Raw genomic sequence first — 14,495 nt, 5'->3', positions numbered from 1 at the left:
ATAAAACACTAAAGTTTCCAATGTAAAATGTCCAAGCTTGTCTTGAAAGTCATAATTTCACCTTTAAATCTAATAAATGCACTGTTTTTGTATCCAAGCTTAGTCTTGATACTACGGTTATGGATTAGATTCAGACAGCCCCAAAGTCAGGGCTGAATCAAGATTAGTTCTGTTATTTTTAGAACAAGAGGGGAAAACCTGCTGTTTTTATTTAATAAGACATTGGGTTTTAAATCTGGATTTGAAAAACGACTTTTTATTGTTTATAAAAGTGTTTTTGCAGAAAAGAAATTACATATACTTTTAATAAATAAATAGAACCCATACCTGAAAGTACCAGAACTGAAGCAGTCTAGTCAAGTTTCAAAAATGCAGGACATGCATAAATCCTGTCTGTTATATTACATTTTTCAAAAGCTTCCAGGATAGGGGAGAAAGAGTCAATAGTGTTAACTGGCTCTCTTTAATTGCACGGCTTTTGACAATAAGCTCTCCAATCACACTGATTTGGAAGAAGGACTGTTACTTCGATAAAATTCATGATTCCAGTTTCCTCCCTCTTTATGTGTTTGGGGGGAAATCTTTGCTTCAAGGGGTAAAGGGTCATGCCCTACTGTTTGCAATTTGTTTTAATACTTTAATCTTCTTTAACCTTTACTACTCTCACAGTTCTTTATTCTTCCTTCAGTCCTCCATCTGCACTTGGTCAACATTTCTCCAAATCTTCTTCTGAGTCTTAATTTTGTTGTTTGAAATGCTAACTTATGGTTATCCTACCACAAGATTTTCATAGCGAGATTTGTTCAGAGAGCATTTGTATTTGCCTTCCTCTGAGGATGAGAGTAGTCAAGCAGGGATTTGAACCCTGGTTTCCAAAATCACAGTCCAATGCTAAATCCACTACACAACACTGCATATTGCTTCTTAATTGCTTCATGTTAAGTGCTCTTACATTCACTTGAGACTTCTTTTGAAATATTAGGCATGTAATCTTCATCTGCTTGCATTTTTTCACAGGCGTAAACTTTCCTGATCTGTTCTTATAATTCTGAGGTGTTGTTTTCGTGTCAGAAGCTGCTTGAGAAGCTGCAAGTCGCTCCTGGTGTGAGAGAATTGGCCATCTGTAAGGACATGGAGTCCCCGGTGGCGCAGTGGGTTAAACCCCTGTGCCGGCAGGACTGAAGACCGACAGGCCGCAGGTTCAAATCCGGGGAGAGGCGGATGAGCTCCCTCTATCAGCTCCAGCTCCTCATGCGGGGACATGAGAGAAGCCTCCCACAAGGATGATAAAAACATCAAATCATCCGGGCGTCCCCTGGGCAACGTCCTTGCAAACAGACAATTCTCTCACACCAGAAGCGGCTTGCAGTTTCTCAAGTCACTCCTGACACGACAAAAAAAAAACAAACAAAAAAAACCCCTGTAAGGACATTGCCTGGATGTTTTTGATGTTTAACCATCCTTGTAGGAGGCTTCTCTCATTTCCCACAAGGGGAGCTGGAGCTGACAGAGGGAGCACATCCTCGCTCTCCTCAGATTCAAATCTCTGACCTGTCGGTCTTCAGTCCTGCTGGCACATGGGTTTAACCCATTGGCCACTGGGAGCTCCATTCTGAGGTGTGAAGTGACAAAGATATTATTGATGACACTATGTAACAACATTTGAAAAAACTGCAAGTTCCTGAATTGAAAGTGTTATTTTCTGTTTAATTGTCCCATACTTTGAAAGTAGTTATTAATACTCCAGATACTTCATTTTAAAGGCTGCCACAAACTATGCTGAATTGGTTGAGACTCGATGAGATATTCATTGAAAAACTAGAGGACATCCCACAACAACAAAGTTTTTGCAATTTAATAAACTTTTTCCATGTTTTTTTAATGACAGGCCCAATTAGGAAATGACATTTATAACCCAGGAACAAAAATCGTGTTACACAATGCTATTACTGTATCATGCAATTTCTTCTCCAGCATCCTTCAACTCTTTTTAATTACATTTTAAAATGTACGTCTTTCAATCATTGCAAGTTTTATCTTCTTGCTTGTACACTCTCACCTATTTGTCTTGTACATTTTGTATGGAAACTACTTCATTTTTCCAACTCTCTTCTTTAGCTCATTTTCTGTATTTCTTCTAATCACATTTCACTTGGAAAGTACATAAATATTCTGTTTCATGGGATATGAAGTGAATTAAGGTGTGTTGTGGCTCATGTATGCATAAGCTAAATAGAGACAACTTCCTGGTGATTAAAACTGTTAAGTTCCCCTTTGCATCTCAGTACTATTTTACTAACAAAGTCATTACTTACTACTTTATTTCATCAACAATTGATTAATATAAAACCAGTGGAATCGTCAAGCCACATGCTGCTAGAGGTAGGACTAGTGAAGGGACTGGCAGAGGGGTCAGCTTGGAAGAAACCATCCAACCAGGCCTGTAGCGAAGGGGTGGTTTTAGGGGTTCAAACCCCCCCCGAAATGTTTCATTTTTTTTTAAAAAAAACTGGTTTACTCATGAATTTTAACTGGTTAACCAAATCCCCATGCTAGGTCTATGAGATGCAAAAAATTAAGAGTCCCTCCAGAACTGCAAGCACTATCTCAAGCAAATATTGGCGATTTATTCACACTGTCATTACTTGCAGCAATAGCCGATGTAGTGAAGCAACCAAGTTGGTGTGTGTGTGTGTGTTGAATGCTCTCATTAAGGAGGCCAGACTTGGTGGAGGTGGTTGACAGGGGCAGAGCTGCAGGCTATTGAAGGCTGCTCTGCCCCCTGCTGTGCTCTTTGCTTCAGTGTGAGCTAGGAGGCAGGTTTCAACCCCCCCCCTGAAATTTTCAACCCCCCCCCGAAATTTTCAAACCCCCCCCCCCTGAAATTTTCACACCCCCCCCCACCGCCGAAATTGTCAACCCTCCCCGAAATTTTTTTCTGGCTACGGCCCTGCATCCAACCATACCTTTGTGTGGATTCTAGATAATATAAGTGTGAAAAACAACTGAGCAGTCATACTTGTTACGGGTTAAGCATCTCTTTCCCAGAAATCCAAAATCCTCTGAAATCCGATCCGCCCCCCAGTCAGTTGCCCAAGTATGCCTTCAAGGTGGTGACTATGGCACTTTAGCCAGCTGGTGGGCTACCCAATGAGGGTAAATATGTGAGAAATGCTAGGATCTGTGTAATGGTGAGAGCTACAGACTTGTGCTAAGCACTATGTTTGCATTCTCAACCTTTCGCAGTTCAAGTTCAAGTTCACTTTATTACGGTCAATGACCAGCTCGAGAGAAGAGCACAGTCTCGCACAAACACATAAGGTCTAAGGATCAAGAGATTTAAAACTTTAAAGTAAGTGCATCATGGCCTTTCACAGATTCTCTGTCTCTTTCTCTGACCTTTCATTTCATATACAACACAAGTAGCGAATGAATGAGAATGAATGAGAATGAGGCTGCAGAGAAATTGGAGGCTCTGGGGGGCATGGACTTAAATTATTTTTAAATGACCTTCTGACTGTGTGTGTGTGTCAAGAAACTAAGTTTTAGGTCCCATTTCCACAATATTACATTATGTGCATTTATGTAGTTCAAAATTCAGACACCAGAATTTCTAGTCCCAAGTATTTGGGATAAATGATTCTCAGCCAGTAACAGATGTCTCTTCTTGAGAATGACACTTATAGAAAAGAAAGCTCGAAGAAAAGAAATCCTGAGAAATTATCTCATTTCCAAAAGTTGATCAAGACCAGTACACCAATAGCTAACTCATAAGACTGGAACAAGATTGTAGGTGAAGGCAGCTCCTCAAAATCTGATGGGAGCTGACAACAGACACCCTTAAGCAGTGTTTCTCAAACTCTGCTCCTCCAGGTGGTTTAGACTTCAGCTCCCAGAAATACCGGTCAGTTTACCAGCTGTCAGAAATTGTGGGAGCTGAAGTCCAAAACATCTTGAGGCAAAGAGTTTGAGAAACACTGCCCTGGAGGATATAGAGATTCCTAGCAGAGCATTCTTTATATAGTGATTTAAATTTTGTGAGTTTTCTACTTTCACAGGATTCTGTTCCCCTCATTCCTGAAAAAGTGAAGGACTTTCTATATTTAAAGCTGACACAGTTTTAGTACTAGGACTTCTGTTAGTAATTACTGACCTTTCTCACTGATTTCAGCAGTTCCACTGTAAACACAAATAAGTAATTTATCAAGTCCTGAATTTCCAGGACTTGATAAATTACACATTTTTAAGTTTGAATGTAATCACTTACTTTGCTTCATTTAGTCCAGGCATGGGCAAACTTTGGCCCTCTATGTATTTTGGACTTCAACTCCCAGAAATCCCAACCAGTTTACCGGCTGTTAGGAATTGTGGGAATTGAAGTCCAAAACACCCGGTAGGGCCAAAGTTTGCCCATACCTGATTTAGTCTAATTATAAGTCACCAAGATGTGCCGCCCTAGAACATTTGGGTATGATCCCAATCTCTCATTTCATGCAAGTGTACACACAATTTCAATGCAAACCAAATATATTTTGTTAGTACAATAAGGCATGTACAAATATTGCCAGATATGGAAAAGGTCTATCCTTAAGATTAACTGCAAAGAAATGGCTACGTGTACACCATCCCACAAAGTGGCCAGATGACTTTGGAATATAGCAAACTGAATCTCATGTAATTGCTGGCAAAAAGCCACAGCTTACTTGGGACCAGGTCACTTTATATGGTTAAAACTGCACAAGCAATATTAGTGTGGTATTTTTTAGAATATGAAGGAAGAGCAAACTCCACCCTGACATGGAGTACTAGCTCTTTCTGGGAACAAAGAGAACAACTTTCTGTAAACTGGATGTTTGGACAACAGAGAAGTACTATTATACATCTTGTGCACAATCAGTGCTGTGCAATCAGGGCAATGTCTCCTCTATTTGTGTGTGCCTCCATGTTGTCTGCCAATTCAGATTCCATCTGAACATGAGGAAGAACTTCCTGACTGTGCGAGCCGTTCAGCAGTGGAACTCTCTGCCCCGGAGTGTGGTGTAGGCTCCTTCTTTGGAAGCTTTTAAACAGAGGCTGGATGGCCATCAGTCAGGGGTGATTTGAATGCAGTATTCCTGCTTCTTGGCAGGGGGTTGGACTGGACGGCCCATGAGGTCTCTTCCAACTCTATGATTCTATAATTGATGGCAAACTTACGAAATCCATAGGGTTTTCTTAGGCAAGGAATACTCAGATGGCTCACTGAGCTTCTCCCATTCAAATATTAACCAAAGCTGATCCTGCTTCCAAGTTCACATGGCATCTGGTGTCTTTAGTATATTTAGAGACTGAATAGCCTCAATACAGTCCAATATATGTTTTGGCTTATCTTATCAAAAACAACAGTTTTTTAAAAATAATATTAAATGCTGATTTACATCAACAAACAGAATGAAAAACTGCCTAAGCTAAATGGCTGAATTGCAGTTAAGGAGGGAGCACATGCTGCTCAACCTTTTTAGATAAATCTACCCAGTAATGTTAAGAGTTTATTAGGATGGGATGCTTTCTAGTTCTGTTACAGATTTTCACCACATCAGCAAAAAACACACCAGGAACAAATATTCAGAAATTTTCTGGACTGTTTTCTTTCTTTCCCCAATCAGCATCTTAAGGAGCAGCCCCGCAAACATTTGTCAACTATGAAACCTTTGATAAAGAGATAAGGTACATTTACACCCCTTTCATCAACTACTTTCCCATTAAGTTCAACAGCATTTTAATCTGTTTAGTTCAGTTTCTTCAAGGAAATTAAGCAATTCTTTCTCACTTTTTCACTCTCACCTAAAAGAAACAATAACACTAAGGAAGCAAGTTAAATACAGAGTTTGGAGAACTGTGTTTAAAAGAGCACCAAATATTTATGATAGTAATAATAACTTCATTTTTAAATCTCACCACAATCTCCCCAAAGAGATTTGGGGCAGCTTACATGATCTGTCAGGAGAAATTTAATACTAAATACTGATTGTCCAGTCATAACTCACTAATTACATTCACATTTATGGGTTTCACTTTTGAAGATTTCATCAATATGTTTTTTTCCTAGCAATCCCTATATCCTTCTCATGACTCCATGGTCAACTTCTGACACAGAGCTGCAGATTAAGACCTAGAGATTCCTAGAGATAATTCTCTTGGCATCTGGAGATCCTCCAACATGATTCTATAGTAAATGTCAGGTAGAATTTGGGCATAGAGGTGTGCTGGAGAAGCTAGAGCTTCCTCAAAAAATGTTCTCTCGTGCAAAAATAATCGTTTTTTTAAAAAAATTGCAGTTTTCCCACTTTTTGTGAAGGTTCTGCACCCTAATCACAGTAAATGTGGAGAGCCGACTGTATAACTGCAAATTTCACAAAGGCAACAGAAATGGTAAGGATATGCACTCATAATAAGAAAAGCAAACTGCAGTTCCCAGTGACAGCACTGACACCTCCTCTTTAGATGGATGGAGACGAGTCAATCTCAATACCTTTCTTTCTGATTGACCTAAAGGTTTTTGTTTGTTTTGTTCGGTGATTCCCAGTCTCTCATTTTTCAGGAATTTTGGACTTCAGCTTCCAGAAGCCCTGGCCACTGGCTCAAGTGGCTGAGGCTGCTGGTAGTTCAAGTCCAAAAAGCCTGAAAAACCATAATTTGGAAATCATTAGTACTAAGGGGTTTATCTACACAGTAGGATTAATGGCATTTGGCACCACTTTAACTGCCGCGGCTCAATGCTATGGAATCCTAGTATCTTTTGCCTTCTCTGCCAAAGTGTGTTGACGCCTCCTCGAACTATGATCCCCATGATTACATTGCATTGAGCCATGGCAATTAAAGTGATGTCAAACTTGATTCACTCTAGAGCAGTGGTTCTTAACCTATGGGCTGCAGACCACCAGTGGGCTACAAGGACGAAAATCTGGTCCACGAGCCTTCTTCCTATTTATTGATTTTATTTCTGCTCCTTTCATGCTGCCTGCCACTCCTTCCCTGTTACTGACCATGGCATATGTTCTGTATCAGAAACTACAGCTGATGTGGTCCCATGCAATATTCTGAATCAGCACCCCAAATAACCAAACCGAATCTAAAATTGACCGAAAACTGATTCGTAACCCTTTTGGTACTAATGTTGGAGAGTGGTCCCTGGTCAAAGTAGTCCCTGTTCAAAAAAAGGTTGGGAACCATTGTTCTAGAGTATACATCAGGCAAAGGTAAACTTCAGCCCTCCAGGTGTTTTGGACTTCATCTCCCACAATTCCAAACAGCCTACCGGCTCTAGCCAACTTATTCAATGGTCAGGAATTCTGGGAATTAGAGGCCTAAACCGCTGGAGGGCCACAGTCTGAGGAGGCCTGCTCTAAACTGTAAAATAAATGAAGTTTTTAAAAAATATTTTATTGAGCACATAGAGTAAACCACGGACCACTTACTACAATGTAGCCTGAGCACAGCTACATGCACAATGGAGGACCTTCTCACAGTGACATCAGAGGCACTCCAAGTGGCCAGCTTCTGGACAAAGGAAATCTAGCATAATGCCAAGTTTTTAACTTTGTGTTCTTTTTTAAATACATTATAACTGTACCCTTGTTTTGCTTCTGACATGATAAATAAAGCACAATCTGTGATTAGATAATAAACAATTGTTGTGTGTATACACTGCAAGTATATAAGCATTTCTATATTATCTATTCACCTCCACCTTCCCTTCTCCATCCCCCACATTTTCCTCTATATCCTTATCTTTAACCATGAACACAGTCTTCTTAATCTTTGTGCAATATTTATACTGGCTTCACCATCTTCTACCCAGTTCATATAAATCACCCATGTCTCTTTAATTTTGTCTGTTTTATCTTCCTGTGTACCTTCTCCTCTACCCATTTCATATAAATCACCCACTTCTCTTTAATTTTGTCAGTTTTATCCTCCTGTGTACCAGGCCTTTGGTGAAGGAAACTGAGCTGAAGTGATAAGAAACACAATAATGTTTATGGACTGGAACGAAGTGCAATATGATCTGACATGATGCCACAAGAATGTAAATGTATATTATTGTTTTAATTGTTATACTTATTATCAATGTATTTTGATTGTTTACATGATTTTAATATGTTGTAAGCCACTTTGGGTCCTGTGAAGGAGAAAAGCGAGATATAAATAAAGATTTAAAAAAATATATTAATATTATTATTGAACTATACCTGCTATAATGTCTTATTGGACTAGCTCAAATAAATGCTTATTCAAATTTTCCAGATTCTATTTTCTTTTTCATCTCTCCATCCCCCTTTTACCACCTTTCCTGCTAGGATCATTGCTTCAAATAAATCTTGGTTCTTTGCACCAATGTTTTTATTCCCTATCAATATAAATTCCATTGTTACATGGGTTGGTATTTTGAATAATCTCTCAATTTTTAAAAAAATTATCTTTTCTCAAAAAGTTGTTGCATTTAGGCATTCCCACCACATCTGTGCGTACCAACCTTTCTCTACTTCACAATGCCAACATACTGGGCTGAGTGAATGCAATTTGACACTCAACAATGGCACAATGCTATGGAATCCTGAGTTTGGCAGTTTGCTGAGGCAGCAGTGGAGGCTAGAGACCACGCAAAACCACAAATCCCACAGCATTGAGCCATGTCCAAGTGGTGTCAAACAGCATTCATTCCTATCACGATTACTGTAATGTGCTCTTCGTGAGGTTGCCTCTGGAGAGTGCTCGGAAACTTCAACTGGTCCAAAAAGCTGTTGCCAGGTTGCTCATTGAGGCTTGCTACAGGGAGCGGACGACCCCCTGTTGTAGCAGCACTACTGGCTGTCAGTCTGGTACTGGCTACAATTCAAAAAGCTGGTTATGACCTTTAAAGCCATAGACCAGTGGTTCTCAACCTGTGGGTCCCCAGGTGTTTTGGCCTACAACTTCCATACATCCCAGCCAGTTTACCAGCTGTTAGAATTTCTGGGTGTTGAAAGCCAAAACATCTAGGGACCTATAGGTTGAGAACCACCGCTCTAAACGGTTCAGGTCCAGCTATTTGGCTGACCACGTCCCCTTGTCCAAACTTTCCCGGGGCCTGAGATCTTCAGGAGAGGCTCTTCTCTCAGTCCCACCATCTCAAGCTCAATTGATGGGAATGAAAGCGGGTCTTCCTTCTCAGTGGCTGCCCTTGGACCCTTGAACTCCCTTAGGCTAAAACATTTTTGTTCAGGCAGGCTTTTAAAGAAGGTGTTTACGGTCAAATCAGGGAGTGCTGTGGTTTTTAACTTTGAATATGTTTGTAATGGATTTTCACTGCTTTAATGTTTGTATATTTGTATATGGGGAATTTTAGTTTGGTTTTAACTTTTAATGTTCAATAATATTGAAAGTTCTTAAGGACGACTGAACCTCTAATACTTTTTATTTATTTTGGACATTTCTACCAATGGACCCAAAGCAGCTTACAAGATCATTAAAACCACATCCTAACATCAACCATATAAATAAACATAAAAGCCTTAAAATAGTAGAACTATCAAAAGAGCAAGATTGGATTCAATAGAATACCTCTAAAATTCCCAGATAACCATAATACCAGGACTAAATAAAATCAGTTAAAAGCTTTGTTAATATAATAATAATAAAATAATAAAACTTTATTTTTACCCCGCCACCATCTCCCCAAGGGGACTTGGGGCGGCTTACATGAGTCCTAGCCCAGCATTTACAACACAAAATACAGCAATAAAATATAATACTAAAAATACAAAAAACAAAACAAAACAAAATAAACACAGTGCAATATAAAATCACAATAATCAAACACAGTGCAAATTTTAAAACGTTTAAAAACACTGGGTGAGATGAGCAGTGTAGTGTATCTGGGAGGAGGAACAGATGGGACGATGGGAAGGTCTTCACTCCTTTTCTGAAGGACATCAAAGAGGGGAATGCTTCAGTTTCTTCTGGCAGCGCATTCCATAATTTAGGAGATGCTCTGGAGAATGTACCATCTCTAGAGATTTTTAGACATAGGCTGTCCCTTGGCTGATTGGAGAGTTTCCTTACTGGATCTAAGTGATCTGCCTAGTCTAGAATGCCAGACCCATTGTCTCAAGTAGCCTGGTCCGAAGCCGTATAGAGCCGTATAGTAGTGGTTCTCAACCTGTGGGTCCTCAGATGTTTTGTTTTTCAATTCCCAGAAATCCTAACAACTGATAAACTGGTAGACCAAAACACCTGGGGACCTACAGGTTGAGAACCACTGCTTTTAGGTTAACACCAGCACTTTGAATTGGGCCCAGAAGTAAATCGTCAGCCAGTGGAGTTGTCTCAACAGAGAAGCAGTAGTATGCTTCCTGGAGTCCACACCAGTAAGGAGCCTAGCTGCTATTCTCTGGATGAATTGTAATTTCTGGACACTTCCCACATAGAGAGTTTTGCCGTAGTCCACATGGGATGTAACCACAGCACGTACCATTGAGGTCAAGTCATATTTCTCCAAGAATTGAGAAGTCTTGTAATGTTTGTTTAGTTACTGTGTTTAACTATTGGCATGTTTATTTTCAAATCTGATGTGAGACGCCTAGGGTCCGTCCTCGAGAAAGACAGCATAGAAATCTCCGGGCTCTTCCACAAAGCTGAACAAAATCCCACATTTTCTGCTTTGAATATATGGCAGTGTGGACTCGGATAGCTCAGTTCAATGCAGATATTGTGGGATTTTCTGTCTTGATATTCTGGGTTATATGCCTGTGTGGAAGGGCCCTCCGTAACAAAGAAATACTTATTTTACATGGAATGCTGATGCTTTTCTGTCAAGCTGCTTTGAGTCCCCTTTGGGGGAGATAAAGCAGGTTATGTATAAATAATAATAATAATAATAATAATAATAATAATAATAATAATGACTCTGGCACAAGCCAGTCAAGGTGGTCCCAGTGGTGACTGGCACACCGGGTGCAGGGCCTAAAGACCTTGGCCTGCACTTAAACACAATCGGCGCTTACAAGATTACCATCTGCCAACTGCAGAAGGCCTCCTTACTGGATCTGCATGCATTATTCACCAATACATCACACAGTCCTAGACACTTGGGAAGTGTTCGATCTGTGAACCAATATAACAGCCAGCAGAGTATCTGCTGTGGACTCATCTTGTTGGGTTTCAAATAATAATAATAATAAGTGGGAAATGTCCGACGTGTGATCCAATACTACAGCCAGCAGTGTGTCTGCTGAGGACTCATCTTGTTGTGTTTCAAATAATAATAATAATAATAATAATAATAATAATAATAATAATGTGTGAAGTGTCCAACGTGTGATCCAATACTACAGCCAGCAATGTGTCTGCTGTGGACTCATCTTGTTGTGTTTCTAATAATAATAATAATAATAATGTGTGAAGTGTCCAACGTGTGATCCAATACAACAGCCAGCAGAGTGTCTGTGGACTCATCTTGTTGCGTTTCAAATATCTGAGCCTAAGCTGCCATATATCCCAGTTCAAAGCAGAAAATGTGGAATTTTATTCAGCTGTGTAGAAGGGGCCTGGGTCGCTTTAGGGCCCTTCCACACAATCCTATATCCCAGAATACAAAGGCAGGAAATTTCCACATTATCTAATTTTCCTACTTCTCTATAATATATTGTTCCCACTCTTTTTTATGTAATAAGATAAACTATTTACTTCTCTCTCATTGAGTTATACGGGAGCTCCTTCCTTCAGGGAGCAATCTTTTATCTGCTATATACACACACACACACACACACACACATATATATATGAGGGGCCCCGGTGGCGCAGTGGGTTAAAGCGCTGAGCTGCTGTGCTTGTTGATCGAAAGGTCGCAGGTTTGATTCCGGGGAGTGGTGTGAGCTTCCGCTGTCAGCCCTAGCTTCTGCCAACCTAGCAGTTCGAAAACATGCAAATGTGGGTAGATCAATAGGTACCGCTCCGGCGGGAAGGTAACGGCGCTCCATGCAGTCATGCCGGCCACATGACCTTGGAGGTGTCTACGGACAACGCTGGCTCTTCGGCTTAGAAATGGAGATGAGCACCACACCCCAGAGTCAGACATGACTGGACTTAATGTCAGGGGACTACCTTTACCTATATATATATGCCATTATGGTGAACCTCAGGGCCCTTCCACACAGCCCTATATTCCAGGATATCAAGGCAGAAAATGCTTTGGACTGGGTTATCAGAGTTGACACTTAGATAATGTAGAAATTTCTCTCTCTCTCTCTATATATATATATATATAGTCGTGTTTATAATAATAATAAGAAGTTGGACGTGTATAATATATATATTTAAAGACATTTCTACATTATCTGAGTGTCAACTCAGATAACCCAGTTCAAAGCATTTTCTGCCTTGATATCCTGGGATATAGGGCTGTGTGGAAGGGCCCTGCGGATCACCATAACGGCATAGGAAACAAAACAAAAAGAGGGGTTAATTCTAAAGCTCTCGGGCTCCATTGAGGGGCTCAAGAGGCCCGAAGGAAGGACTTCTTAGGCCGCCATATATATATGCCATTATGGTGAACCTCAGGGCCCTTCCACACAGCCCTATATTCCAGGATATCAAGGCAGAAAATGCTTTGGACTGGGTTATCAGAGTTGACACTTAGATAATGTAGAAATTTCTCTCTCTCTCTCTCTATATATATATATATAGTCGTGTTTATAATAATAATAAGAAGTTGGACGTGTATAATATATATATTTAAAGACATTTCTACATTATCTGAGTGTCAACTCAGATAACCCAGTTCAAAGCATTTTCTGCCTTGATATCCTGGGATATAGGGCTGTGTGGAAGGGCCCTGCGGATCACCATAACGGCATAGGAAACAAAACAAAAAGAGGGGTTAATTCTAAAGCTCTCGGGCTCCATTGAGGGGCTCAAGAGGCCCGAAGGAAGGACTTCTTAGGCCGCCATATATATATGCCATTATGGTGAACCTCAGGGCCCTTCCACACAGCCCTATATTCCAGGATATCAAGGCAGAAAATGCTTTGGACTGGGTTATCAGAGTTGACACTTAGATAATGTAGAAATTTCTCTCTCTCTCTCTCTATATATATATATATAGTCGTGTTTATAATAATAATAAGAAGTTGGACGTGTATAATATATATATTTAAAGACATTTCTACATTATCTGAGTGTCAACTCAGATAACCCAGTTCAAAGCATTTTCTGCCTTGATATCCTGGGATATAGGGCTGTGTGGAAGGGCCCTGCGGATCACCATAACGGCATAGGAAACAAAACAAAAAGAGGGGTTAATTCTAAAGCTCTCGGGCTCCATTGAGGGGCTCAAGAGGCCCGAAGGAAGGACTTCTTAGGCCGCACAGAGGCAGAGAGACACAGCTGAATAAAATCCCACATTTTCTGCTTTGAACCGGGTTATATGGCAGTGTAGACTCAGATAACCCAGTTCAAAGCAGATATTGTGGGGATTTTCCGCCTTGATATTCTGGGATATAGGGCTGTGTGGAAGGGCTGGGAGGAAGGAGCCCCCTATTCCTTGACTCACCATCCGGGAACTCGCGGTCGCTGATATGTTGCAGGTGGGACCCGCCCCCACCGGGGTCCGAGTCTCCGGACTCCGCTTCAGTGATCTCCCGGTAGGCGGTCCCTCGCCGGTCTAGGCCTGCCGCCGCCGCCGCCGCAAGTCCCCCTCCTCCTCCGCCTCCTCCTCCTCCGCCTCCCAACACAGACCCTCGGGCCCGGCCGAGCTTGGGGCTGGCGCCGGGAGAGACGCAGCAAGTGACGGTGTTCCCCATGGGGAAAGGAGGGAGAGCTGGAGAGAGGAAGCGCTATCGGAGGCCGCGGCCCCTGCGCCGCCTCATTGTGCCGCCGCCGCCTCCGAGGCTCCTACTGAGAGGAGGGGAGGCTCCTCCGCCCGCACAACCAGCCCCGGCGCGCTCGCGCACCCGCCGCAGCCAATCCCGGCCCGCGCCTCGGCGCACGTGACAAGCCCGCGAGCCGCGCCCGCGCGCCCAGGAGCCGGCGGTGGTGCCACCCGTAGGCCGCGTGACCTCGGCGAAGCCACGCCCACCGCTATTATGCTCGCGCCGCCAAGGCCTGACATTCCCACCCACTCAGTCAGGCTATTCAGAATGACAGCATGGGTAAACTTGAGCCTTTGAGGTGTTTTGGACTTCAACTCCCACCATTCCTCACAGCCTCAGGCCCCTTCCTTTTGCTTAAGCGGCTGAGGGGCAAAAGGAAGGGGCCTGAGGTTGTGAGGAATGGTGGGAGTTGAAGTCCAAAACACCTCAAAGGCTCAAGTTTATCGAATGGAGCCGTGCTCTATATTTTCCTATCTCTACGGTTTTCCTGAGTCCAACCCTGCCTCTAATCTGCATAGACACGCCCCCTTCTAAGCCACGCCCTCCCAGCGGCTTCCCTCTTGGGCGTGGCTTCCTAACCAGCTTCCCTTCTTCGCCTCTTTCTGG

General features: G+C 41.9%; 1 protein-coding gene across 2 annotated transcripts in view; it reads right to left on the bottom strand.

Moving 5' to 3' along the window:
• The window catches only part of CCNYL1 (cyclin Y like 1), a 47,387-nt gene extending 33,420 nt beyond the window's left edge, over positions 1 to 13,967 (bottom strand). For both annotated transcript variants that reach the window (XM_060782636.2, XM_060782645.2), the window contains exon 1: positions 13,571 to 13,967. In XM_060782636.2, coding sequence (XP_060638619.1) covers positions 13,571 to 13,820 — 250 coding nt within the window. In that variant the 5' untranslated portion in view covers positions 13,821 to 13,967. The remainder of the gene's footprint in view (positions 1 to 13,570) is intronic.
• Positions 13,968 to 14,495: the final 528 nt, after the last annotated feature.

This window comes from Anolis sagrei, chromosome 1, assembly GCF_037176765.1.
Source record: "Anolis sagrei isolate rAnoSag1 chromosome 1, rAnoSag1.mat, whole genome shotgun sequence".
NCBI classification, from domain to species: Eukaryota; Metazoa; Chordata; class Lepidosauria; order Squamata; family Dactyloidae; genus Anolis; species Anolis sagrei.
Note: the sequence above shows the minus strand (reverse complement) of the source record. Positions and strands in the feature narration are given on the sequence as shown.